This window comes from Nyctereutes procyonoides, unplaced genomic scaffold (genome assembly GCF_905146905.1).
Source record: "Nyctereutes procyonoides isolate TBG_1078 unplaced genomic scaffold, NYPRO_anot_genome, whole genome shotgun sequence".
NCBI lineage: Eukaryota > Metazoa > Chordata > Mammalia > Carnivora > Canidae > Nyctereutes > Nyctereutes procyonoides.
This window is the reverse complement of record NW_026575147.1, coordinates 19,683,602-19,711,457: the sequence shown is the minus strand read 5'-3', so window position 1 is coordinate 19,711,457 and position 27,856 is coordinate 19,683,602. Positions and strand designations below refer to the sequence as shown.

The window sequence follows — 27,856 nt, the reverse complement described above, 5'->3', positions numbered from 1 at the left end:
TATCATACCAACTTTAAAAATAACTCTTTAATCATATGCACATAAGGGGAATAAAGGGCAGCACCAGGCTGACTGGGGAAGGGACTAAGGTGTTTTTCCTTTGTCCCAATGTCAGCTTGGCACAGTTCTGAGATCACACACACAAGTGGGACTGGGCTGGGAAGTAGAATAAGAGGACTGAAGAGACAAAGGCAGGAGGGGAGGCAAGGGCTCACAGTAGTCTCAGTCAGTAGACTCCAACACAGATTCACTCAGCGCAAGGTCCCAGTAGTGTTCAGCCCCATGCTTTTTGAAGTGTTCTCGAGCCATGTTCTCTGTAGGGCACTGTTTGAACTTCATTTCCCCAAAGCTCCGGTCTTTGGCTGTACCCTGGGAAAGAGACAAAATCTTTAATAAACATGCTGTAAATTTATAAAAAATATTTTAAGTAATCTCTGTACTCAATGTGGGGCTCCAACCTACAACCCCAAGATTGAGAGCTGTAGGCTCCAACTACTGAGCCAGCCAGGGCCCTAAAACACTGCAATTAAAAAAAATTGTTTATTTATTCATGAGAGATGGGGGGGGCAGAGACATAGGCAGAGAGAGAAGCAGGATCCCTGTGGGGAGTCCTATGCAGGACTTGATCCTGGGACTCATCCCCAGACTCCGGGATCACGACCGGAGCCGAAGGCAAACGCTCAACTGCTGAGCCACCCAGGCGTCCCAACACTGCAATTTCTAATTTAAATCAGTTATAGCTAACTCTTTCAGCAGGGAGTCTGCTTCTCTCCCTCTTCCTCTGCCCCTCCCCTTGCGTGCATGCACACACACACAGACCGACTCTCTCAAACAAATAAATGAATCTTTATTATTTTTAAAGATTTTATTTATTTGACAGAACATGTATGCACAACTTAGGTGGAGGGGCAGAGGGAAAGGGAGAAACGGACTCTCCGTGTCCCACACACAGCTCCATTCTAGGACCCTGCGATCATGACCAGAGCCAAAGGCAGATACTTAACTGACTGAGCCACCCAGGCAACTCTTAAATAAATGAATCTGTATAACCTAATAACATTTTCATAGCAATATGCCTAGTTGAGCATGAGTTTATGGTAAAAGCTATTTAAACCTCCACTCCCTTAGATGTTCACGAGAGTCTTCATGAATTTATTGGCAAAAAGGTTTCAGGTCTTTTTTTTAACCAAATGGAGGATGAGGAATTCTGTGCTCTGATATCTGGGTAAAATGGGATGAATAATGGCCCACCAGGCACCTCTAGGCCTAGATTTGAGCCTTTAAGGAGAGAGAACTGGAGGCTGAAAGGACTCTTTCCACAAGACTCAGTGAGGTCCTGTATGCAAGCAGAAGGCTGTGGGGCCCACTGACCAAGAATAGTATAAGGGTGAGCTAAAGAGGGGAATGGGAGCAGTGAGGGAGGTACCTGAAGAAAATTACAATAGAAAAATATACAGTACTGGGTGTAACCACGTTCTCACCAAAGGTACCAGCAGCAACAGCAGTCATAAAGTATACCTCAAGAGGCTTTCAGGGATCAAATTCCAATAAGAAGCTAGAGTAGAACCTGGCTTATTTCTGAACCTGAGATACAATTCCTGTGGATTCTTAGAGATAAATGGAAGAGAAATTGGAAGAGATGTAGGGGTTGGGTTCTTAAATATGCAGGTGGGGTATTATGGTTATTATGGCCTAATTTGTATGCATTAATTAGAGGAGTCTGGGATAAGACAAAAGGATACATGAAGAACAGTAACAATTGCCTATAAAGAGTGGTCTTAAAGAATCAGAGAATTGGAAGGGGACAATTTCAGTTAAGTGCTTTTCTGTGTTATTAGAACTTTATTTTTTTTAAGATTTATTTATTTATTTATTTATTCATGAGAGACACAGAGAGAGGCAGAGACACAGGCAGAGGGAGAAGCAGGCTCCATGCAGGGAGCCCGATGTGGGACTCAATCCTAGAACTAGGACCACACCCTGAGCCAAAGGCAGATGCGCAACCACTGAGCCACCCAGGCGTCCCTAGAATTTATTTTAATAAACATTCACCACTATTAAAATAATGTAATACTTTTATAATAAAGAACTAGTACTAAACATCAGTACTTTTTAAAAAAAGGATATGTATGTACTCAACATAAAAGAATAAAATGAAAACATTAAATCAACATAAAGGTACAAAATATTTACAATGTAAAAAAATGTATTTTGGAGTGGGAATAAAAGAATTACTGCAAAACATCAAGAATATAATTAAGAAAGAAGGGATCCCTGGGTGGCGCAGCGGTTTGGCGCCTGCCTTTGACCCAGGGCACGATCCTGGAGACCCGGGATCGAAACCCACATCGGGCTCCTGGTGCATGGAGCCTGCTTCTCCCTCTGCCTGTGTCTCTGCCTCTCTCTCTCTCTCTGTGACTATCCTAAGTAAATAAAAATTAAAAAAAAAAAAAGAAAAAAAATTTTAAAGGTTTTATTTATTTATTCATGAGAGACAGACACACAGAGAGAGGCAGAGGCACAGGCAGAGGGAAAAGCAGGCTCCTCGTGAGGAGCCTGATGGGGTACTTGATCCCAGGACCCTGGGATCACACCCTGAGCCAAAGACATACGCTCAACCGCTGAGCCACCCAGGCGCCCCAAGAAAGAAATTTTTAATGTTTCCTGGAAAAAACAGGATGGTATTTTATGCTTCACAAACAATGAACAATCCTTAATTCACATATTGGCCTGAATAAGCCTATTCATTAATTCATTCTTCAGAACTAATACTGATTCACTAAGATTTCAGGGATGAGGGAACTGTATAACCATAAACAAGCTCCATTTTACGGAGCACTATTACATAGTAATCTAATCCTGCTCTCAGAAAAAACTGACAAAGAGAAAAGAATATCCACATTTTGTAGATAAAACAACAGTAATTGATGTTAAGTGTCTTGCCCAGTTAAAGAGCTAGTGAGTGGTAATGCCCAGACTCCCAACTTTATATTGTTAAGTCTAGTACTTCTTTCATTATATCCAGACCAAAACAAAACAAAACAAAATCTCACAATGATTCATCTCCCTCTTTCCACGTCTCATATCTGTGACTGTGAAATAAACGAGTTGGTAGAGAATTTGTATTCTTTCCACCAGTTTTTCATACTCTTCCCCAGATGACATATCCTATATACTCATCAATTTCACTAAAATATAATCAGGAAGAATCTGCTGCCAAACATTTACCATGGGTTCCAAAAAGAAACATGAATTACTTAAGGAATCAGTAATTGCGTGGTTGTACCATTCCACTGCTCCACTAGAATGGTATAAACAACCAGGAATTAGCTAACAGTCTGCTTCAGTGTTTAACAAAAAATCACCTACCTCCCAGACTAGTACACATTTGTTGGTTTTCTTCACAGCTTCCTCATCAGATTCCTCATCATCTGGAAAAGACAATATAGCTAAATCTTGCTCTAGACTTACACTAGAGACCAAGGTTTAGGTTCTAAACAAAGAGTATTCAAGGCTACCCCAATTCTTTTAAATGTTCCTTTGCCATATATCAGGATCAAATGTCTTGTATTATCTTAATTTCCCCCAAATTAGACTGAAAGCTTCAAACTCAACATTTACTGAGCACTACAATATATCAAGAGCTGCATCAGGTACTGGGAATAAGGAGATAAATAAAACACAAGCAATTAACAAGTTTTTATTGTTAATAAAAAGTTGTCCTAAGCACTTTGAGAGAGCAAGGCTTCAGATGCCAACATGACAGAGTCCCTTATCAAGGAGTTTCTAATCTAATGAAGAAGGACAGATAAACCAAATGAAAATATCTTAGAAACCTTGCAAAGCAAAAGAAAATATAGATCAGTTTAAAACTGTCCTTTAAGTAGGGCACAAAAATAAAGACAAAAAACATAAGAGGGTCTGCAAAGTTAGGTAAAATTAAGAAAAGTAAGGTTTTCTGCACCTATTGCTAAAGCAGGGCTTCAAAGAAGGTAAGAATGAATATTGATAGAAGAATAACAGGAAGTATCAAATATATACATGCATTTTATATTTTTTATTTTATATCTATATAAAGTTGGGCTAAAGAAAAGTGTGTGTATATATATATATATATTTGTATATTTATTTTTTGCCTTTAAAAAATTTTTAAAAACTTTTTTTAAAATAATATAATATTGACAATGCACATATAAATGCATAGCCTGCTAAATTTCACAAACTAAATATATGCCCATAACCTGTGCAAATATAGGCAGACAGTGAAACCAGCTAATAGAAAGGCCTTAAAGGTCAGGCAGAAGAATAACTAACCCTCACACATATCATCACATAATAAAAACTCTATGAATGTCTACTATGTTCATAGTCCAAACAAGTCTTTCTAAAATTCCTCCACAATATGTAGTGATCAAGTTTCAGTAGGAGGGAATAGATGAATGGACAGAGTACCATCCCCACCTCCCACTTAATCCCCTCTAACCCCCATTCACCATCTCCCTTTGTGTTAGATGTCTGTTCATCCCACTTTATCCGATGCAGCATAAGACGCTTAAATTTCTTCTGGGCCTTGGGGCCTGGAAACAGAGAAGGAGAATTTTGCCAGAATGGTGGAAGATGATGAAGTAGAAAGAACCTCTGAGCTCATTTGTTACTCAGACCCTAAGGTGGTAGTTGCAATCTTGGAAACCACGTTTTAGGTTCTTCTATTCCAATAAACACAGAAACAGAAACCCAGGACGTTATACCTAGGTGTGACTCTAAAACACTTATCTTCTCCTCCTTTTCCCCACCATTCTATTCATTTCAAGGCCTAGGGTTGTGTGGGGACAGTCTCCCTCAGTTTTTTCGGACTCACCCCCTTCCACTACTACCACGTTGACATCCTTGTGCAGTACAACCACCCCTGTCAGGTACAGTTGCCCAGCATTGGCCTCAATCTTGAACTTCTTGGCTGGATTGCTCAAATTTCGAACTCTGGAGAAGGGAAAGTTTAATTATGGCTTTTGTTTTAGCATCAGTAGCTGCCTGAATGGAATGGCAAATAAACAGATGTTCCACAATGGTTTTCTCTCTACAAACAACAGCCTCTGGAGTAAGCATGTACACTAAAGCTTGAAAGAAAGGCAGAATCAGTAAGTCTTGAAGTAACTCCACTGTCTTATACTTCAAAGACCAGTATTGTACACACATACAACAAATAGCAGGTAATCAAAATTTACTCTAAGAAAGAAGAGGTATTACCACTATCCAAAAGTACTTGCAAACTAATTGTTCTTGACAGTGTAATGATCAACAAATTCTTTGCCTTCTAGATGCTTATAGTGTCAAGTTACCAGAATGCTATGCATGGAAAATTTCTAGAATTTTCTAGAATTACAAAAAATTGTTAGTAGCAATTATCTATAGTAAGCAGTAAGGGATCAGAGAGCAAGAAAGGGACTTTTTCCAGTAAAGGCCTTCTATATTGTTATATTAAAAAAAATTCTTAAATATTCATTACTTTTGTAATAATGTATCACTTTCATAATAAAGAACTAGTTATTAAACAAGAGCACTTTTAAAAAATGGAAGGTACACATGTACTCAACATAAAAATAAAATGAAGACATTAAATCAACAAGAAGGTAGAAAATATTTACAATGTGCAAAATGTATTTTGTAGTGGGAATAAAAGGATTACTACAATACATGAGAATAAGAGTATAGTTACTGAAGAAAGAAACTTTTGATGCTTCCTGAAGAAATAGATTATATTTATATTTCACAAAGAGAATGATCCTTAGTTCATATGTTGGTCTCACCAGGTATATTCATTCATTCATTCATTCATTCATTCATTCTTTCATTCTTCAGAACTAGTACTGGTTCACTGAGAAGCTCTCAGAGATAGAACAGTAAGTCTTTAACCCTCCCTCATTATAAAAGATTTACTAGCTCCTGATTCATGTTGAGGTCATAGAAGAGAGTAGGGACTGATGTTAGACCACAGTGATTCTGCCTCAAGCACTTGGAAAAGTTTTTGGTATTTCTAAGGCAAAGGCTGGCCCAGTTTGGACACCTACCTATATACAGATATGTGTACCCCCTGTGAAATGTCTTCTTTAAGCTTTTTAATTTTCTTGACCTTTCTCTGTTCTGCTGTAAGTTTTCGGGCAGCGTTGGCCTCTTCATGCGCTCTGTCGTGACAGGAAGGACATCCACAAGTGAGAAAGGCATTGAAGATCAGAGGCAAAGCTGAGGGAAAGAGAGAGCAACAGAGGACTCTCCCCTCCCTCCAAATATGGATCCCCTCAGAAGAGTCTGGGAAAGGTACTTGCCCGGGTTTCCACCCAATCCCATGGCACTTACTTCTGTCTTTTTGCCATCTGAGCTCTGACATGGGCTTCTACCTTCGTGGGGTCTTGAACAGCCTCTGTTCCTAATACTCGCATTAAATTTGAAATTCTCACTGCAAGTGGAGAGAGGATAGAAAACAATGAATTCTCCAGCTGGGATAACCTGTCACCTTTTCTCAATCAATTCAACTATTTACCTATTTCAAATCTCTGCTCCAAGTTTCTTTCCTCCAAAAACCCCTACACCTTGAAAAGCCCATCCAATTAACTCAGTATTTGTGGAAGGTCACACAATCTATATAGTTGGTATACATTTATTTACACTGCTTGCAAATTTATGAAAGATAAGGAACTTTAATTTCTTTGGTATTTTTCACTCTGATCACAGCATTTTTTTTTAAATAAAGATTTTTATTTATTTATGAGAGACTCACAGAGAGAGAGGCAGAGACACAGGAAGAGGGAGAAGCAGGCTCAATGCAGGGAGCCAGATGTGGGACTTGATCCCAGGTCTCCAGCCCATTAGAGGATCAGGCCCTGGGCTGAAGGCGGCGCTAAACCACTGAGCCACCCGGGCTGCCCCTGATCACAGCATTTAATGAAAGATCCTACACATAACAGTGCTCAAATATTACTAAGTGATAATGGAAACTACAGGAATGAAGGTTTCTTTCAACAGTATTTTCATTTTTCAAATATTAAGAGTTATGTACAAAACACTCTATGCAAACACTATAACTACTATCTTCATGAATTTCAAGACCATTAGTCTTCCAGGAAGATCAGAGTGTTATATATTTTTACACTTTACAAATAAACCTTAAATGACCTCTACACCGAATATGATGACCTGTCTTAACAAGATTGTAGAAAATTTAGAATAGGAAGAAAAAAATCAATGAATGATTCAGAGAAAACAAAAAGCACCCAAATACAGAAAGATGTAAAAGTTCCTCTAGAAATACAGAGATAAACCAATGTACCACCCTTTCTTCTTTGCCTCCAAGATATGTACCTTTGGGTTCTGGAGGAGGCATCAGGCCCAGCCTGACTTTCTCTTGTAGTTCCTTCTGTGCTTCCCTCCTCGTTTGCCTTCGAAGTTTCTTCTGTTCCTTCTTGGTAAGATATACCCCCAGAGTAACTGGTGTGTCATTGTCAACTGCGAGGTAGAGAAATGAAAGTATAAAAGGAAGAAGCCCATTAGAGGAAGGTAGGTGACAATCAATCACTCACATTAAAAGAAATTTGCTATTTTTAAGTTGGATAATGGTAGTATGTTACATTTTTTAAAAGCATCCTTATCTTTCATAAGTGTTCTAACTTGTTTTTTCTTGAAGCAGGTGAACCCTTTAATCAACTGAAAAGTAGCAAATACAGAAAACAAAATTAGAGCTGCTCTAGTTGCTCTGCATGAGTATTTAGGTTAGGTGGGGCCAAGATGAAATTTATAATTTTGGAGTTACAGGAAAATCCTCTGGACTCCCAAAGCAGTTTATTTAATTTTCTTAAATTTTATTTATTATTATTATTTTTTAAAAGTTTATTTAAGTAATCTCTACACTCAAAGTGGGGCTTGAACTCGCAACCCTGAAATCAAGAATCTCATGCTCTGGGATCCCTGGGTGGCTCAGCGGTTTAGCGCCTGCCTTTGGCCCAGGGCACGATCCTGGAGACCCAGGATCGAATCCCACGTCGGGCTCCCGGTGCATGGAGCCTGCTTCTCCCTCTGCCTGTGTCTCTGCCTCTCTCTCTCATTATGTGTGACTATCATAAATAAATAAAAATTAAAAAAAAAAAAAAAGAATCTCATGCTCTTTTGATTTGAGGCAGCCAGGTGTGTCCTCAATCTTTTAGTAATATTTTTTAAAGATTTGTTTATTTAGGGATGTCTGGGTGGCTCAGTGGTTAAGCTTCTGCCTTCAGCTCAGAGCGTGATCCTCGAGTCTTGGGATCGAGTCCCACATCGGGCTCCCCGTGTGGAGCCTGCTTCTCTCTCTGCCTGTGTCTCTGCCTCTTTCTGTGTCTCACATGAATAAATAAATAAAATCTTAAAAAAAATTGTTAATTTATTTTATAGAGAAAGATTCTGTACACATGCTAGTAGGGGGAGGGGCAGAGGGAGAGAATCAAGCAGACTCCCCATTGAGCCTGTAGGGCTCCCCTCGATCTCATGATTCTGAGATCATGACCTGAGGTGAAATCAAGAATTAGACACTCAACTGAGTTGCCCAGGCACCACTCACTTTTTAAAACAAACAAAATCCCCCATGTTCTTCTAATAATTCACAATGATGACAACTAAGTATACTCTGATTAACTAATATTGAATGATTATCATACATTGTAACACCTCAAGGTCTTAATCTATTTTTCCAAATTTACTAATTGAAATATTTTCTATTCATCCCAAATCTGATCAGTATAAAAATCTTTTATGACCTATATAACTCTTGAAGGTATAACAGTTAATATTATCTCTACTTATGAGAAAGTTCTGTGTGCAAAGTGATTTACCCAAGGGATTCAGCTAGTTAAAAACACAGCCACAACTAAAACCTTTCTCTTTTGAGTGAGCCAATACGCCCTTGCTACAAAAATGATAGAGAGAAAGGCTAAAGACAAAGATGACTAAAAAAGGGCAGGTATTTAGTAAAAGTACACAAGACTGGAGTTGGGAGTCAGAGATAAGAATGTTTTTTATTTTTCTTAAAGTAGGTTCCATGCCCAGTGTGGATCCCAATGTGGTGCTTAAACCCATGACCCTGGGCAGCCCGGGTAGCTCAGCGGTTTAGCTCCACCTTCAGCCCAGGGTGTGATCCTGGAGACCTGGGATCGAGTCCCACATCGGGCTCCCTGCATGGAACCTGCTTTTCCCTCTGCCAGTGTCTCTGCCTCTCTCTCTCTCTCTCTCTCTCTGTGTGTCTCTTATAAATAAACAAATAAATAAATCTTTAAAAATAAAAAATAAGGGCAGCCCTGGTGGCGCAGCGGTTTGGCGCCACCTGCGGCCTGGGGTGTAATCCTGGAGACCCGGGATCGAGTCCCGCATCGGGCTCCCTACATGGGGCCTGCTTCTCCCTCTGCCTGTGTTTCTGCCTCTCTCTCTCTGTGTCTATGAATAAATAAATAAAATCTTTAAAAAAAATAAAAAATAAAAAATAAAAAAAAAATAAATAAACCCATAACCCTGAGATGAAGACCTGAAATGAGATCAAGAGTCAGATGGTTAACTGACTGAGCCACTCAGCCACCCCAAGAATGTTTTTTAAAACCTAACTTGTGGGATCCCTGGGTGGTGCAGCGGTTTAGCGCCTGCCTTTGGCTCAGGGCACGATCCTGGAGACCTGGGGTCGAATCCCACGTCGGGCTCCTGGTGCATGGAGCCTGCTTCTCCCTATGCCTATATCTCTGTCTCTCTCTCTGTGTGTGACTATCATAAATAAATAAAAATTTAAGGGATCCCTGGGTGGCGCAGCGGTTTGGCGCCTGCCTTTGGCCCAGGGCGCGATCCTGGAGACCCGGGATCGAATCCCACGTCAGGCTCCCGGTGCATGGAGCCTGCTTCTCCCTCTGCCTGTGTCTCTGCCTCTCTCTCTCTCTCTCTCTGTATGACTATCATAAATAAATTAAAAAAAAAAGATTAAAAAAAAAATAAAAATTTTTAAAAAAATAAAAAAAAATAAAACCTAACTTGTAATATATATCAGTGAAACTATCTTTGGATTAAGCCTCAGTGCTCTAGAGCCACACTGTCCAATATTATAGTCAATAGCCACATATTCTATCTACTTTTAAAGATTTATTTACTTTAGAGACAGGAGAGAGAGAAAACACATCAGACAGAGGGAGAGAGAGAAGAATCTTAAGCAGGCTCCATACCTAGCAGAGCTCAATCCCACAACCCTAAGATCATGATACATACACTATTTAAATTGAAATTAATTAAAATTGAATACAATTTAAAATTCAGTCTTTCAGTTTTATTAGTGCAGCCCAATTTTCAAGAGCTCAAGTCACTAGTAGATAGTGGCTACTATATGGACAGCACAGGTAGAGAACATGTCCATTATCACATGAAGTTCTATTTAACTGGAACCTTAGTTGAGTAATCTACACATTACCTGGAGGGTTGAGTTGGGCTGGATGTTCAACAAGATTTGTGATTCCAAAATAATCTTCTCTCTTGGGATTTTCCTCTGTACTAAAATTGGAGGAAAAAGGGAAAACAAGATATGTGGGTAGAGACAATTCCAAGAGAGGGAGTCTCAGAAACACAATGAAAAAATGCACTCTTCACAATGCATTCTAGCAGTTTTTAGTGTTTGCATATCTACAACATGTAATTATATTACACATAATTTTTAAGATGAGAAAACTGGGTCCCACTAAGGTTGGACATACTCTCCACACTAGTCATTCTCAACCTTTTTCCTACCCTAACATCCCTGATGGATGTAAAATTCTCTAACAAATAACAAGAACTCCCTGGGACAGTGGTTGACAAAAGAAGGGAAAGGAGATAGGCTGAGACACGGTCTCTTAAAGCCATGTATCAGAATTACAGAACAGATATAATTAAAGCTCTCCAAATGTTTCTTAACCATTCTCTCCCGAATCAATTATCCTTCCTCCTTGTTCTAGGACCAGATCTTTAAGAAATGTAAAAATCTATTATAAGTAGCAAAAAAAAAAAAAAAAAAAAAAAAATCATTAGGAAAACAAATAATTATGTATAACAAAAGCAAGTACAAAATTTACATCCTTTCCCTTTTAGATTTGTGCCTATTCCTTCCTCTGTTAACCCCCAAAACTAAAGAAACCTATACAACATATTCTTCACCAATACATAAGCCTGTGTATGGTTACCTATTTCCTCAGGATTTTAAGATTTTACTTAATGCATGAGTATCATCTTTCCCAATAAAATTCTAGCCTTATTAAAAAATATTAAAAAAAAATTAAAAAAAAATATTAACTAACAAACTCACAGGTCAAAGCCATTGGGGATGATATAAGAGTCCCACCACTCAATTTCAGGGATATCTCCTTCCTTTAGCTCTTTTTTAGGAGCAATGAGGGCCAGCCTAGTTGAAGTATGGATGCCTGTTTTTCGAGCTGCCTGTGAGATCTCTGCCTGCAGCTTCTCCAGTTGAGCCTAAAGACAAGATAAACCAAGATGCGAAGATAAACCAGAGTCACAGAAAACAAGGACATTAAAGAATCCCAAATTTTAAAGCACCCTCATTGAACTGTTTATGTCTAATGCAAAGAATTCATAATTTCTGAAAACTCTGAAGAGCCATTCTACTTTATTTTATCCTTAGTTGATTTACATGCAACTACCCTCATCACCACCTTTCACCCCAGTGTGTACCTGTAGCAAAATACAAAAATTGGCATTTTATGAAAACCCCATTCTAAGATAAAAACAAGAAGCAAAATTCACTGAATATATAGTCAGTTTAACTCTTCACGTGTGGAGTTATTTATCTGCAGTAAATGTTAACAGGCTAGCTTTCCTCAGTCACTCAGAGCATTTTGAATTATTTCCTTCCACTATTTTTTTTTTAAAGATTTTATTTATTTATTCATGAGCGACACAGTGAGATAGAGGCAGAGACATAGGCAGAGAGAGAAGCAGGCTCCATGTAAGGAGCCCAATGTGGGACTCGATCCCGGGACTCCAGGATCACGCCCTGGGCTGAAGGCAGGTCCTCAACTGCTGAGCCACCCAGGCATAACCTCCTTCCACTGTTTATATGTGAATTTTCAAACTTTCCTTTTCACATAAGTAGAATGTAATTAAGAAGACAAATCAGCTAAAAATCAAATATTCCAGGAATAAATGAAGTTTTTAAAAATTAGTCATTGCTTTATTACTTATGTATCTAACTGCCTAAAACTTAAGAGAATTGAATTGATAGTATTTTAGGACTGTATTAAATTTCCTCTGTCCCCTAACTTCTTTGAAGTTCTAGGTTATATTCTAAACCAGATACCTTTGTCCGTAATCGTTGGGCAATCTTCTCAAATTTGCCCTTGTCATGGAATTTAAAAGTGCGTCTTTGGCGCTGAGAAGGGGCAATTGAAACTCGGGGGTCGAAAAAGGTGTTAGACTCCATGTCTTCTGAAGGCTTTTCTTTCAGCTGTTGTTTGAACTGCTCCCTTTTCACAGCACGAATGTTGGCCTTCAGAGTAGGCATGCGGTGTGTCAGCTCAATCTCCTTTCCTGTTGCATCTACAGTGCGACCTTGCTCGTCAAGAATCAGTGGTGTAGGTTTAGTTTGATCTTTTAACTCCACCTTCCTGAGAAATAGTGCACAAATAAATAAATGCCATATGGGACAATATAGCAAACAAAAACAAACAAAACAAGTCGAATCCAACAAAGAGAATAGGTTACACAAGTCTAGGGAACATAAGCTCATCAGTGAATAGTAACACTCTGATTGAAAACATCAGACTAAATATTTGAGTACAGACTATAGTCTGATGAAATGAATTGAAATTACATTGACGAGAATTTGTAATTCTATTTCACTCCTGAATTTCTAAGTCAGACATAGTATGCCAAATCAACTGTACATGCTAAAAATAGTTATCATCTTTATCCAATTGTAGAGAATTCTCAGATCTGGTATCAACTCACTGTGGTTTAATGGATATAGCTCTGGAGTTAGCAACCAGGAGACCTGGTTCTATTCCTAGCTCCAACAATAGATGAATAATCTTAACCTCAGTTCTACCAATTGTAAAAAAAGATAAATTCTGCAACAAGGAAGCTAAAAGAATTCAATTAGTATTTATTTATTTATGATTTTAATTTATTTACTCATGAGAGACAAAGAGATAGGCAGAGAGAGAAGCAGATTCTGCACAGGGAGCCCAATATGGGACTCAATCCCAGGACCTCGGGATCATGTCCTGAGCTGAAGGCAGATGCTCAACCACTGAGCCTCTCAGGTGTCCCTCAACTGGTATTAAACATATGTAAGAAATATGAAACTGTAAGAAATGATGTAGGCTCCTTGGAAGAAGAAGAGGATCAATAACATTCAAAGTTGTTGTTTTCACTTTCAAAAGTATTTATTGCTCCAGCTTCAGCAATAAAAAGGGGTTCCATGAAACAGATACTCACGGGGGAGCAATGCCCATGGCATGGAGATTAGCCAGGCCCACCATATTGGCATTACCAATGAGCCCAGGCTTCAGTGCTAGCTGGGCTTGGATGCGGGCTTGTAGTTCAGCTGCTTTCCTTGCCTTCTCAATGGCATCATTCATGAAAGTGGCAGCCTGGGAAGGCTGAATAGTGTTGCCAATTGGAAGTCGCTCTGGTTGAGAGGAAGAAGGAGTCTTTGGCTGTTAGAGAAAAAGAAGTCAGAATCAGAAGAATCAGATAGGTCACTTACACATATATACACACAGACTCACTCTGGTAGACTGTGGGGTGGAACGTGCAGTAACCTTCCAGACTCTCAAATGAGTGGATGGCAAGAAATGCTTTGCTACAGAGTCTTCTTTTCAGAGTAACCTGGGCACAATACCTGAGGTGTAGGGGGGCTAATGAAGCTCAGCTGTTTTTTCCTCTCCTCAATTTGCCGTGTAGCTGCCTCCATCATCTGTTTGATCTGTGCTCGATGGGAAAAAAGTTGAAAAACTGTTAACATCTCTTTTTTATTTCTCCTGCATAAGTTCCTAAATGCAAAAGGCTTTCAGGTCTAGAGAACTAAAAGTTTTCGAATGAACCCATCATATTCTGCTCGTACCACTGGCTAGAATATTTAGTAAAGATAAGCCTACTACACTGGGCATTGAAACTTTTCAACCCATCATTCTGTGGCAGGATTGGCACGTTTACATAAATTTGATGATTGAGACTCAGGTTAAGGGCTGCCTGGATAGTTCAGATGCTTAAGTGTCTGACTCATATTTTGGCTCAGGTCATGATCTCATCTCATGAATCAAGGGATGGAGCCCTACGTCGGCTTGGGATTCTCTCTCTCTCCCTCTTCCACTGTCCTTCTCCCACCTCTCTCAAAATAAAGAAATCTTTAAAACCAAAGAAAGGCTCAGGTTAAGAGAAACTTGAGCTTGAATTTTAACTCTCCCATTTACTGCTTGTGTGACCTTGGACATGGTATTTTTTTTTTTTTTTTGGACATGGTATTTAATCTCTAAACTCCAACTGTCTAAAAAGGGTAAAAACAGTACCTATATTATATGGCTATTATGAACATTCAAAACAGAATCCACACAAATTATCATACTTTTTGTTTTTAAGTTTATTTACTTAATTGGAATTTCTACATCCAACATGGGGTTCACACTCAGGACCCTGAGATCAAGAATCATATGCTCTTCTGATTGAGCCAGCCAGGTGCCCCAAATTATCCTACTTTTTAAGAATTTCTGCTTTGGGTAACTGGAGACAACAAAGCAAAGACCTGCTTCCTAGCCTTTGTAAAACCCTTCTTTTAGAAGAATTTTAAAGCATCAGCTCCCAGCATGGAGCCTGCTTCTCTCTCTGCCTGTGTCTCTGCCCCCCCCCTCTGTCTTTCATGAATAAATAAATAAAAAATCATAAAAAAAAAGAATTCTAAAGAATATGACAATGATAAACTCTGAGAATACAATCAAGTAACTCTTGAATTTTCTAAAAAAGACACTGTTGTGTCAAGGTGCTTCAAGATTTTTTTTTAAAGATTTTACTTATTTAGGGCAGCCCTGGTGGCCCAGCGGTTTAGCACTGCTTTCAGCCCGGGGTGTGATCCTGGAAACCTGGGATTGAGTCCCACATCGGGCTCCCCGCATGGAGCCTGCTTCTCCCTCTGCCTGTCTCTCTGCCTCTCTCTCTCTCTGTGTGTCTGTCATAAATAAATAAAACCTTTAAAAAAAAAATATTTTACTTATTTATTTGAAAAGAAACAGTTAGAGCACAAGCAGGGAGGCAGCAGAGAGGGAGAAGCAAACTTCCTGCTGAGCAAGGAGCCTGATGCCAGGCTTGATCCCAGAATCCTGGGATCATGACCTGAGCCAAAGGTAGAGGCTTAACCAACTGAATTACCCAGGCGCCCCTCTATTTTTTAAAATTTACTTTAAATTGTTTTCAAGATTTATTTAAGTCATCTCTACATCCAACTTGGGGCTCAAACTCACGACCTCAAGATCAAGAGTCACATGCTTTTTTCACTGAGCCAGTCAGGAACCCCTGTAAAATTACTTTCTTAATATTTCTTTTGAGTAGTTCAAAATGCAAAAAAGTACAGTAGGGTATATTATTATTTCTTCCACCTCTATTCTCCATAAAGCACCAGTTATCAGTTTCTTTCCTTGCAGAACTATCATCTACAGATACAAATAAGCAAATTTAGGGATGCCTGGGTGGCTCAATTAGTTAGGAGTCTCCCTCTTTTTTTAGGTTATTTATTTATTCATTCATTCATTATTTATAGTGGGCGCACACACACAAGGAGGCAGAGCAACAAGCAGAGGATGAGGTAGAACAAGCTCCCTGCCTAGCAGAGAGCCTGATGTGGGGCTTGATCTCAGGACCCTGGGATCATGACCTGAATTTGCAGGCAGAGGCTAAAGCAACTGAGCCACCCAGGTGCCCCAAGAGTCCAACTCTAAATTTCAGTTCAGGTCATGATCTCAGGGCCAGGAGATTAAGCCCAGAGACAAGCAACGTGCTGGGTGACAGGAGATGCAATGGGCATGGAACCTAATTAAGATTCTCTCTCTCTCCCTCTGCCTCCCTCACCTTAAAAAAAAAAAAAAATTCATTCACCATTCACCCACTGATATGCATATGTATATATTCTATTTCCCTTCCAAGAAATCTTAAATGGTTGAAGAAGTATTTACTGTTTATATGGTATCAAACCTGTTTGTTCCTTTTTTTTATTCTATATATTTATTTCATTTTTTTAATTTATTTTTAATTTTTTTATATTTTTAAGTAATCGCTACACACAACGGGCTTGAACTCAACCCCAAGATCAAGAGTTGTATGCTCCACTGACTGAGCTGCTCAGGTGCGCTAGTATCAAAATTGTTTTAAGAGAGCCCATTTTTAAAAATTAATTAATTTAGGGCAGCCCCAGGGGCCCAGTGGTTTAGCACCACCTTCGGCCCAGAGTGTGATCCTGGAGACCTGGGATCGAGTCCCACATCGGGCTCCCTGCATGGAGCCTGGTTCTCCCTCTGCCTGTGTCTCTGCCTGTCTCTTTCTCTGTATGTCTCATGACTAAATAAATATTTTTTAAAAATTTACTTTAATCTCTTTTTTTTAAGAATTTTATTTATTTATTTGAGAGTGTCACAGAGAGCACAAGTAGCGGGGATAGGCAGAGAGAGAGGGAGAAGCAAGCTCTCTGCTGAGCAGGGACCCCCATGCAGGGCTTGCTCCCAGGACCCGGAGATCATGACCTGAACCGAAGACAGATATTTTTTTTTTTTTTGAAGACAGATACTTAACCAACTGCACCACCCAGGCACCCCAAGAGAGTCCATTCTAAAGATATAGATAATTCCTATTAAAAACAAAAACACAAAGTCGGGGCACCTGGGTGGCTGAGTTGGTAGAGCGTCTGACTCTTGGTTTTGGCTCAGGGCATGATCTCAGGGTCCTGGGATGGAGCCCTGCACTGACCTCAGCAGAGTCTGCTTGGGATTCTCTCTCTCTCCCTCTGCCTTCCTCTCTCACTTGCGCATGCTCTCTAAATAAATCACATCTTGGGGGATCCCTGGGTGGCTCAGCACTTTAGTACCCGCCTTCAGCCCAGGGCATGATCCTGGAGTCCTGGGGTTGGGTCCCACATCAGGCTCCCTGCATGGAGCCTGCTTCTCCCTCTGGCCGTGTCTCTGCCTCTCTCTCTGTGTGTCTCTCATGAATAAATAAATAAAATCATTAAAAAAATTTAAATAAATCACATCTTTAAAAAAACAACAATTTTAAGTCAACTTAAAATTATTTTAGTGGGGGATCCCTGAGTGGTTCAGTAGTGTGGCGCCTGCCTTTGGCCCAGAGTGCGATCCTGGAATCCCGGGATGGAGTACCGCGTTGGGCTCCCGGCACAGAGCCTGCTTCTCCCTCCTCCTGTATCTCTGCCTCTCTTTCTCTCTCTCTCTCTCTCTATCATAAAATAAATAAATAAATCTTTTTAAAAAAATATTTTAGTGGGTTATACTGTCTCTGCATTGTATTTAGAAATTCTCCTCTGCCATCAAGCTGAGTTCTGATTACTTCAACAATTTTTTTTCTTTTTAAAGATTTTTATTTATTTATTCATGAGAGACACAAAGAGAGAGGCAGAGACACAGGCAGAGGGAGAAGCAAGCCCCATGCAGGGAGCCCAATGTGGGACTCGATCCCGGGTCTCCAGGATTACACCCTGGGCCAAAGGCAGGCGCCAAACCGCAGAGCCACCCAGGCGTCCCTACTTCAAGAATTTTCTCAATGATCCAATGAGGTACACAACTGGCCAAATGATATGTGTAATACACCTTGTTTGCCACATAATAGGTACTCAGTAAATGCAATTTTTAAAAAAGATTTTATTTATTTATTCATGAGACATAGAAAGAAGCAGAGACATAAGCAGAGGGAGAAGCAGGTTCCCTGTGGGAGCTCGATGCAGGACTTGATCCCAGGACCCTAGGATCACAACCTGAACTAAAGGCAGATGCTCAACCACTGAGCCACCCAGGCACCCGAGTAAATGCAATTTCAATAGTCTTCAGTGGAATACTCCTCGTTAAACTGAGAAATGACAAAACATAAAACAGGAAATAAAAGTTCCCCGATGCTAAACACTAATTCAAATTAAGGTCACAATGAATCTGGACCCATGCATCTCTTGCTTCTTCAACTCATAAAATCACTGCTTTCAGTTCCTAATTACTCACCTGGAGCTTAGTCAGCATGCCAGGACTCTCTGAGGGAGGCCCAGGGATCACTTCAGGTTCCTCTTCCACCTCCTCAAAACGGGGTATCCGTCGCTTCTTTACTCCTGATGATTCCTTGGAGATCTCAGAGTCATCACCAAACACTTCCTAAGGAAACCCAAGACAAAATAAGAGTTGTCTCCCTGCCCACGGGACAAAGGAAGAATCATCCTAGTCCCTATCAGCATTTTGTGGCTTTTCCCAGAGTCCTCTAGACCCTCCACCAAATGGACCATCTCACCCAACTTCATCATTCTCCTACTCCAGTCAAGCAAATTTCATCTCCATGTCCTTATAAATGTTCCCATCTCAAAGTCTTTAGAAACGCTACTACCTACAATTGTAATGATTTTCCCTCAACTTTTCATATCCCTGTTCCAAATCCTGCCTAAAACTCACCTCCTCCAGGAAGTTTTCCTCATTAATAATCTTATCCCACTCTGATCAAACTGTTGCTTCACATCCTCTTAGAATTTAAGACCTGGGTTCATACTACATAAAATTACATTGCTGATATTCTGCTTGCCAAGTGTTAAGTCTTTCAATGTTAGTACTTTCTCCCAACTAGAGTCTAAGCTTTTCCAGGACAGGGGTTTTCTTTTTCTTCTTCAGTATTCCCCAGTAACACTTGTTCTCATTAAACAATGGGAACTCAAATATGTTGACTAATTTGCAAGGTGAATTTAACAGGACGAAGAGTGGCCAACTGGAAGGGACAATGGGAAAAAGCAAATGTACACACCGGTGGTAGGCTTTGGGTGACATCCCCTCTTCACTAGGAGGGCTCGTGTTTTGCAAGGACATATCCTCGGCCAGGGGCGAGCGCTTCCTGGAACTCCTACAGTTCAAGAAAAAGGACTCTCCCATAATATATTGTGTGGGGTGGGGACTTGAATGGACCAAAATGGGACCCATATCCCAAGGCTATCTAGATACCTCCTTCAAGAAACCATTTTTATTAATCCCACCCAATGTAGTCACTTCATTCACAGCATGCCTCAACATTTTCATAGCCACACACCCTATTATAGCATTAACTTCACTCCATAGATCTGTGTATATTGTGGATCAAGCATTCCTCCCCTAAACATAACAAAATTCAACGTCAGTCTGTCTGGTCAACAGATCTAAAATTTACAAGAAACTGCTACTTAGATTTTATTTATAATTTGTGACTTTATTTTATTGTGCCCTCCCTCCCCCGCAATTGCAAATTCCTTTAAGGCAAGACCTATTTCTCATTCCTCTGAACACCTTACAATGCCTTAAACACAAAAGGCACACAATTCTCTATTTCTCCTGGTTCCACAGCCTGGCCAGGGACCAGCAGACATTGCTTATTCACTCTTTGTGCCTCAGGAAAAGCAACAGGATAGCCAAGGTATCAAATGAACTTTGGAAGGTTTGGTGAGAGTCACAGAAAAGACATTTTTAATGGAAGAGACAGAAAAGATATAGAGAAATGAGCCACTTGACGCTGCTAATATTGAAAGAAAGCCTGACAAATTAGCAACTACCGAATAAAAAATGAAGGAGGTCAGATAGTAATGATGGTCCTTTTAAGTACTCCACTCATGGGGCCAGATGACCAGCAATATGCTATGCTATACAGCAAACAGTAAGCTCTCAAGACATACAGTAAATAATTTTTGTTAGGTATCCCATCTACAGGTCCATTGCAGAGAAACCTCTGAAAGGAACAACAGTGAGGTCTATAGCTGTGGAGTCACATTCTCAATCAATCTATTAGTTATCAAGTAATTCAAAGCATAAAACCTTAAAGCAATCAATGTATAGGTAGTAGCAAAGGAGAGAGTGGAGGAGACATAAGAAACATAAGAACCAAAACCCTAACTGTACACGAAAAAGGACAAAGCTACCAATTATTTCCTTGGAATATTTCAACCCATGAACTTAGGTGGTTTATCACCATGAGATGATGATAATACAAGTTCACCTCTCTCCTTTGACTTCTAAGTACCTCTCTTGAATATTATGTATTCTAATAGTGGATATCAAAGTGTAAGCCGGGTAAGCTCAGCAACTTTGTTACCATTCAAAACACTCCCAAGCTCATTAGATAGTTAACTGTAACCTACCTTTAGCTCTCGTTTTCTGCTCCTGTCACTGCTAGACTTGGAATGTCTAGAGCTTCGGCCTTCCTCCACAGCCTCAAACAGTTTGTCCACAAATCGGAGAGTAGAATCATCAAGAAAAGGTTTCAGATGGTCTGACAGGATAAAAAGAGGTGGCAGGGTTGAAAAAATAAAGAGTACTTAGTCCAATACTAGGCATATAGCAGACGCCAACACTGCAATTTTATCCCCAAGAGGGAGGGAAATGTTTTCGTTAGTTCTTTGTAGGATTCCCATAAATCCTTTTACACTGAAAGACCTTACCTTATGAGCTAAAAGTAGAGTTAGAATTTTTTGCAGTAGGAAGTAGCATGGCCAGAGCAACCTATTCAGGTTGAGCATCAAAGTTTATGATGAAAAATCACCTAACTCTTCCCAAAGAATAAGCTATAGGGGACTACCATAAACAAATTCTGCTTTCCTCAACTTGTTTTCTTCAGACTTCGATATATTCAGATGTCAGTTTGAATCTGAATATATCTATATGACTTTAGCATATTTCCTAAGTAAATATAACTTAGCCAGTTCAATACATTGGTCAAAGGAAGTCAGTATGAAATTCAAAGTAGATCACAAAGGGTGCCTGGGCTGGCTCAGCTGGTAGCAGGCATCTTGCTCTTGGGGTCATGAGTTCAAGCCCCACATTGGACATAGAGTTTGCATTAAAAAAAAAAAAAAAAAAAAAGGGATCCCTGGGTGGCGCAGCAGTTTAGCGCCTGCCTTTGGCCCAGGGCATGATCCTGGAGACCCGGGATCGAATCCCACGTCGGGCTCCCGGTGCATGGAGCCTGCTTCTCCCTCTGCCTGTGTCTCTGCTTCTCTCTCTGTGTGACTATCATAAATAAATAAAAATTAAAAAAAAAGTCATGAATAGTATAAAAAATAAGAAAAAAAGCAAAATTCATCATTAGGCTATTTCCATTATAATGCAGGAGAAAATAAAATGTGGCCTGATCTTTTTCAGATACTTCCAATAGAGAATTTGGGGAAATTCAAATCAATATTTGCAGTCATGCTGTATGTTAAGTCCAAAGATTCATAAAAGGACATACCAGCTGCCTTCTTCTTGTCCATGCCCTTCCCCACACAGTTCAGTGCTGCTGTGACCACTGTGGGCTCTGAGAAACCCAGCACCCTCTTCACGGTCTTCTCTATCCATGGTTTCAGCTCATCCAGCTCCCTCTTAGACAGAGCCATTCTTCAGGAAAAGTATGGTAGCTCAAATCGGATTCGGTACTGCACCTAAAAAGAAACCAGGAAAAAGTTCTGTTAGAGGATAGGAAAAGACCGTTCCAGGCAATATTTAGTACATCAAGAATGTCATCTCCACCCCTATTCTCAATCCTTAGGTGAGTTCTCGTACTTCATTTCAAGCCAAATACTTTTCCTAAAACCTATACTTCAAAGCAGAAAAAACTACGTTCTATTTGTAACCCTAACTCAGTAAGTATCAGTGGATAAGTGAAATCTGTGGAATAAACAAGCAAACCCCAGGAATAACCCAGTCTGAGAAATGAGTTCTAGCTTCTTTTTTGATCCTATCATAACAAAGATTGGCAAACATACAACCTGAAAACAAGACTGAAAAAGCCTACCCAAAGACCAGCTTTTCTTTTCTTTTCTTTTTTTTTTTTTTTTTAAGACCAGCTTTTCTATTCCTCCTACTTCCAGGCAGTTATTCCTTAACTCAGCCTTGACCTGTAGGTTTCCCTTCTTTTTAGAGATGGGGAAAAAAAAAAAAAAAAAAAAGGAGGGCTTATCCAGGTAAGCCATCCAATATTAAAGCTCTTAATCTGGGGATCCCTGGGTGGCGCAGCGGTTTGGCGCCTGCCTTTGGCCCAGGGCGCGATCCTGGAGACCCGGGATCGAATCCCACGTCGGGCTCCCGGTGCATGGAGCCTGCTTCTCCCTCTGCCTGTGTCTCTGCCTCTCTCTCTCTCTCTCTGTGTGACTATCATTCATAAATAAATAAATAAATAAATAAATAAATAAATAAATAAATAAATAATTTCTTTTAAGCTCTTAATCTGGACAGCCTAAGTGGCTCAGTGCTGCCTTCAGCGCAGGGCCTGATCCTGGAGACCCAGGATCAAGTCCCACATCAGGCTCCCTGCATGGAACCTGCTTCTCCTTGTGCCTGTATCTCTACTCCCCCCCACCCCCGGCCATGAATAAATAAATAAAATCTTAAAAAAAATAAAATAAAGCTCTTAATCTGGGGTGCCTGGGTGGCTCAGTGAGTCAAGCATATGACTCTTGATTTTCAGCTCAGGTCATGATCTTGGAGTTATGGGATTGAGATTCCTACACTGGGCTGCACACCTAGTGTGGAGCTTGGGATTCTCTTTCTCCCTCTCCCACTGGCCTTCCACCAGGTTATTTTAAAAAAAAAAAAAAAAAAAAAAAAGGCTCATCATCCTGGGTACCTGGCTGGCTTAGTCAGTAGAGCATGCAACTCTCAATCCCAGGGTTGGGAGTTCAAGCCCCCGCATTGAGAGTGTGTTGAGCCTACTTCAAATAAATAATTTTTAAAAAACAATAAAGTTCATAATACCTAAGAATGTTGTCACATTTCACTGTAGTCATAGTCATCCCTGTGGAAATTCTGTACCCAGATCATTTTATGTTCTATGAGATCTCTGTCAGTTGACTTCACAAAATTAATCCCTCAGCTCAGAAAAGAATACCCTCATTTTGGATGTACTTTCTCTCCCTTTTCTCTTTCTTTCTTTCTTTTTTTTTTCCTTCCTCCCTCCCTCTCTCTCTCTCTCTCTCTTTCTTTCTTTCTTTCTTTCTTTCTAAGATTTATTTATTTGAGACACAGAGAGAGAGGCAGAGACATAGGCAGAGGGAGAAGCAGGCTCCCTGCAGGCAGCCCGATGCAGAACTCAATCCCAGGACCGTGGAATCATGACCTGAGCCAAAGGCAGACACTCAACCACTGAGCCATCCAGGCACTCCTCTCTCTCCCTTTACATCTTTATTCCTTTCTTTTTAGCTTTTAGCTTAGCAGAGAAAACACTATCATAAAGAACTCTCTACAACAAATTTTTATTATTTACTCAAGTTAGCAATTCTTCAAAATTATTCATGTTTACATTTTGCTCTCCTAGTTAAACAGTAAAGCTCGGAATGCCCGGGTGGCTCAGTGATTTGAGCATCTGTGTTCAGCTCAGGGAGTGATCCCAGGTCTGGGGAGTCTCACATTGGGGTCTCTGCGAGAAGCCTGCTTCTCCCTCTGTCTAGGACTCTGCTTATGTCTCTGTGTCTCTCATGAATAAATCTTAAAAAAAAAATAGCAAAGCTCATGAGCAGAGAGAAAATGTTATTTCCCTGATTTTCTCACTAAGTGCTAAAGTTAATAAACAGCACTGACCTCAATTTCCAAGCTAACTTCCTCACAGCAGTGCTACAAATCAGGGTCTCTGAGAGTCAATCTTTCAAGATTTTTTGTTTATTTTTTAAAGACTTTATTTGAGAGAGAGAGAACATATGAGCGGTGGGGAGAGGCAAAGGGAGAGGGAGAAGCTGAATCCGGACTTGATCCCAGAATCCTGGGATCATGACCTGAGCTGAAGGCAGATGCCAAATTGACTGAACCAGCCAGGCACCCCTCAAGATATTTTAAGACATCTTTTTTCTCTTAAAAGGTGGTCTAGGGGATCCCTGGGTGGCGCAGCGGTTTGGCGCCTGCCTTTGGCCCAGGGCGCGATCCTGGAGACCCGGGATCGAATCCCACATCGGGCTCTCGGTGCATGGAGCCTGCTTCTCCCTCTGCCTATGTCTCTGCCTCTCTCTCTCTCTCTGTGTGACTATCATAAATAAATAAAATTTAAAAAAAAAAAAAAAAAGGTGGTCTAATTAACTTCTACTTTCTTGGCAGGTTAATTCTCTATAAGACCTGTTGCTAAACTGTGTATTTAATTTTGGTATAACCACTGGAAGCTAGTAGATTAACGTAATGAAAATAGGAGTGGGGATCCCTGGGTGGCGCAGCGGTTTGGCGCCTGCCTTTGGCCCAGGGCACGATCCTGGAGACCCGGGATCGAATCCCACGTCGGGCTCCCGGTGCATGGAGCCTGCTTCTCCCTCTGCCTGTGTCTCTGCCTCTCTCTCTCTCTCTCTCTGTGACTATCATAAAAAAATAGAAAATAAAATAAAATAAAAAAAAAAAAATTGAAAATAGGAGTGAAAGATTTTGTGTGCCTCAGGGACATGTTATATGAATAATTCTATGGCAGCTCTACTCACCTATCATGATATAGCAGTATAGTGTATAAATCAATACATATTAAATGTACGTTACTCAAAAGAAGCAGATTCAGACCCCAAAATGAGTGAAGAAAGAGTTCACACTGAACATTTGAAATATCGAACTCTATTTGGCAAGTAATTCCTCTGAGCCTGTTTACTTGTCTTACAAAATGAAGCCAATTGCCATATCTAAATAATCCTTAATCATTCAATAAACACTGCATAAGTACTAGGTCTCAAGCAGTGTACTGTGTGCTGAGGATACAAGTGAACAGACAATCCTCGCCTTAATGGGGCTTATATTCCACCAGAATTGAATCATGGGCTAGAAAGGGTAAGCAATTTGAAAATCCAAAGAACAAATGACGTACCACTCTTTCAGATGAAATGTGTGCTCAAGTACCATACTAACAAATGTATTCAACTTCAACCCAATCCTCTAGGAAATTAAACAGTCAGTGGGCAAAAATAAAAGTTTCAAACAGTAACTAGCTTTTTGTCACCAATCAAATGTTCGACAATAACTGCCTCGGGCGGGGCGGGGGTGGAAGTAGAAGAAGGCAGGATCTCTGAGCAGGTAGGAGAATCCAATCTTCTGAAAAATTTCCTTACTCCGTGTTCTTCCTTGCTAACCTGACTTTCCCCCCTGCAACTCCCATTCTTCTGTTTGCCATCTCCGACCGGTTCCCTACCCCAGCCTGTTCTCCCCAAACTCCTCATCTTAGAGCTAGTCTCCCCACCCCGTCCCCTTCCCGCCCCCGCCCTTTTCCTCCTCACAATCTCACTCCAACCCATTCTCCCTCAGAACCTTGTACTTCTCTCAGCTTCCTTCCCACTGAACGTTCCCGCCTCTGTCCTCCCCCTGGGCTGAGTCCCGGCCCTCGCTGCTCAGACAGGAGGATACCCTCAAAGGGCCCGGGGCACTACTCACCTCACAAACTTCAGCCTCTGAGACGGAGCCCGAACGTTACACCGGAACCGGAAACCCTCGGACCGCCCTACGGCCTGCCGTCGCTACCGCCACAGCTGCCGCCACGCCGCGGTCCCCCACATGTGACGGCGAAGGGCCGGGCCACCGATCTGCGCAGCCGTAGTAGCTACTTTCTCCGCGGCGGAGCGCATGCGTGCCAGGGCAGTAAAGTTTGCGCATGAAAGTTCCTGCGTCTTTGGGTTTCTCCAGCGAAATCTGGTAACTAGATTACTGCGAAGTTAATGTTGCCTGAAGCAGAAATTGGGCTTGCAGTACTCACAGTGTGAATAAATGCGCTAAAAGCGAGGCTTCTGGGATGCCTGGGTGGCTCAGTGGTTGAGAGCCTGCCTTGGGCCCAGGGCGTGCGTGATCCTGGAGACCTGGAATCGAGTCCCACGGCGGGCTCCCTGCATGGAGCCTGCTTCTCCCTCTGCCTGTGTCTCTGCCCCCCCCCCACCCCTGTCTCTCATGATTAAATAAATAAAAATCTAAAACAAAAAAAATTTTTTTTTCGCAAAGCGAGGCTTCTGCGTTCGGGCTAAACTGAGCCTTTCTGGTAGGCAGTAAACCATCTTGAGAGGCGGCACCCCTTTAACCTTTTTCCCTTATTTAAGTGTAGTGTTAGAGACCACCAAGAAAAATGACTAACATAGGACGACTCCGAAGATAGCATGCCCTCCATCTGTGCCTTTTATGGTTTCATTCATTCATTGGCGTAATACTTATTGACTGCCTACTACCATATGCCAGACATCCTCTGAAAATCGATATTGCTTAAACTAAGGACAGGGGCTTTAAAGTCAGACTACCGAGATTTGTATTCTAGATCTCACGCGTTAGCTATGAAAGCAGGCAAATTACTGAAGCCCTGTTTCCTCACCTGTTAAAAAAAATCCTCTTCATAGGGGCTGTTCTGAGGTCAACAATGACAGAATGAGGGTAATGCACTTAAAACAGTGCTTTTCATAGAGTTAAATAAGCTATATTACATATAATAGTCAATTGCCTATTTAGTCTGTAACACATCTTAAGTTTACATGATGAAAACTAAACTCATGATTTCACACCGCACCCGCCCTGCCAAAATACCAGCTCCAAGTCTTCATTCTCAGTTAAGAGCAACTGTATTACAGTTTCGGCAGGCCAATAATCTTGGAATCATCCTGGACTCCTGTGTTCTGTTGGTCCTGCTTTCTTTCTTTTTTTTTTTTTTTAATTTTTTTATTTATTTATGATAATAACACACACACAGAGAGAGGCAGAGACACAGGCAGAGGGAGAAGCAGGCTCCATGCACCGGGAGCCCGACGTGGGATTCGATCCCGGGTCTCCAGGACCGCGCCCTGGGCCAAAGGCAGGTGCCAAACCGCTGCGCCACCCAGGGATCCCTGGTCCTGCTTTCAAATACATACAGAACCCACTTGTTTCTCATCACCTCCACTACTCTCATTTTTATGTTTCTATTATTTTAGGAGCCTCCTGCTTCCAGTCTGTCCCCCTTTTGTCTCATAACGTAGGTTAATAAGCAAATTATCTAGTACTAGAAAGGCAGCTATTATAGTGACCATGTAAACACCTCAGAAAGGTCATTATGTCCTTGCTTAAAACCATTTCTTGGCTTTTCATACAATTCAGAGTAAAATGTGCCATCTATTACCTCTGTGATCTCAACCTACCACCAATCTTTCCCTCACTCATTCAACTCCAGAATCGTAATCCCTTTTACTCCTTGAACATGCCAAGGATAACTTCACCTCAAGGTCTTTGGATTTGACGTTCTCTGCATGGATTGCTCTTTATCCAAGTATAGGATTTGCTTCCTCCATCCCCTTCAAATTTTTATTCAAATATGACTTCAGTGAAGCCTTTCCGATCACCCGGTTAAATCCTGAAGCCTGTTTAGCACTCTCAATTCCCCTTATATTTCTTTTTTCCATAGAACTTCGTACCACCTACCATATCAGTACTAGTTTATTTATGCTTACTGCTTATCATTTGACTCCCTCAGCTAGAATATAAACTCCTTAAAGAGAGGAATCATTGTCATTGATATATCCTAAATGCCTACAGAAGCACACCTGGCACAATTAAATATCTGTTGAAGTAAAGAATGAATATTTTTTGGCAGCAGATCTTGCAGGCCTCAGAACCTGCTGAAGTCTGTTTTTCACCTAAAGAAGAGAAAGGCCTAAGGCATTTTGTTTCACATTGTC

The 27,856-nt window shown here is 40.8% G+C and overlaps 1 protein-coding gene across 2 annotated transcripts; it reads right to left on the bottom strand.

Moving 5' to 3' along the window:
* Positions 1–12: 12 nt before the first annotated feature.
* PRPF3 (pre-mRNA processing factor 3) lies at positions 13–26,047 on the bottom strand. 2 transcript variants are annotated; one of them, XM_055312471.1, is made up of 16 exons: positions 25,605–26,047; positions 21,472–21,661; positions 20,384–20,514; positions 18,246–18,392; positions 13,883–13,966; positions 13,477–13,697; positions 12,338–12,644; positions 11,327–11,493; positions 10,460–10,539; positions 7,354–7,497; positions 6,352–6,451; positions 6,066–6,179; positions 4,859–4,977; positions 4,494–4,577; positions 3,370–3,431; positions 13–369 (listed from the first exon to the last, which is right to left on the bottom strand). In XM_055312471.1, the coding sequence occupies exons 2-16, from the start codon at positions 21,614–21,616 to the stop codon at positions 223–225; spliced, it is 2,052 nt and encodes a 683-aa protein (XP_055168446.1). In that variant the 5' UTR covers positions 21,617–21,661; positions 25,605–26,047; the 3' UTR covers positions 13–222. The 2 variants fall into 2 exon arrangements, with proteins under 2 accessions (XP_055168446.1, XP_055168447.1); XM_055312472.1 differs by lacking the exons at positions 21,472–21,661; positions 25,605–26,047 and adding an exon at positions 19,027–19,122 and having other exon boundaries at positions 20,384–20,515.
* Between the last annotated feature and the right edge of the window lie 1,809 nt (positions 26,048–27,856).

Bases quoted from the DNA above. Each gene is read 5' to 3' on its own strand.
- PRPF3 (XM_055312471.1), bottom strand. From the start codon at position 21,616: ATGGCTCTGTCTAAGAGGGAGCTGGATGAGCTGAAACCATGGATAGAG. The intron at 11,494-12,337 runs GTATCTGGTTTA...TCTTGTCTTTAG, and splicing joins CCCAACGATTACGGACAAAG to GCTCAACTGGAGAAGCTGCA. The intron at 7,498-10,459 runs GTAATGTGTAGA...TCTACCTCGCAG, and splicing joins AGCCCAACTCAACCCTCCAG to TTGACAATGACACACCAGTT.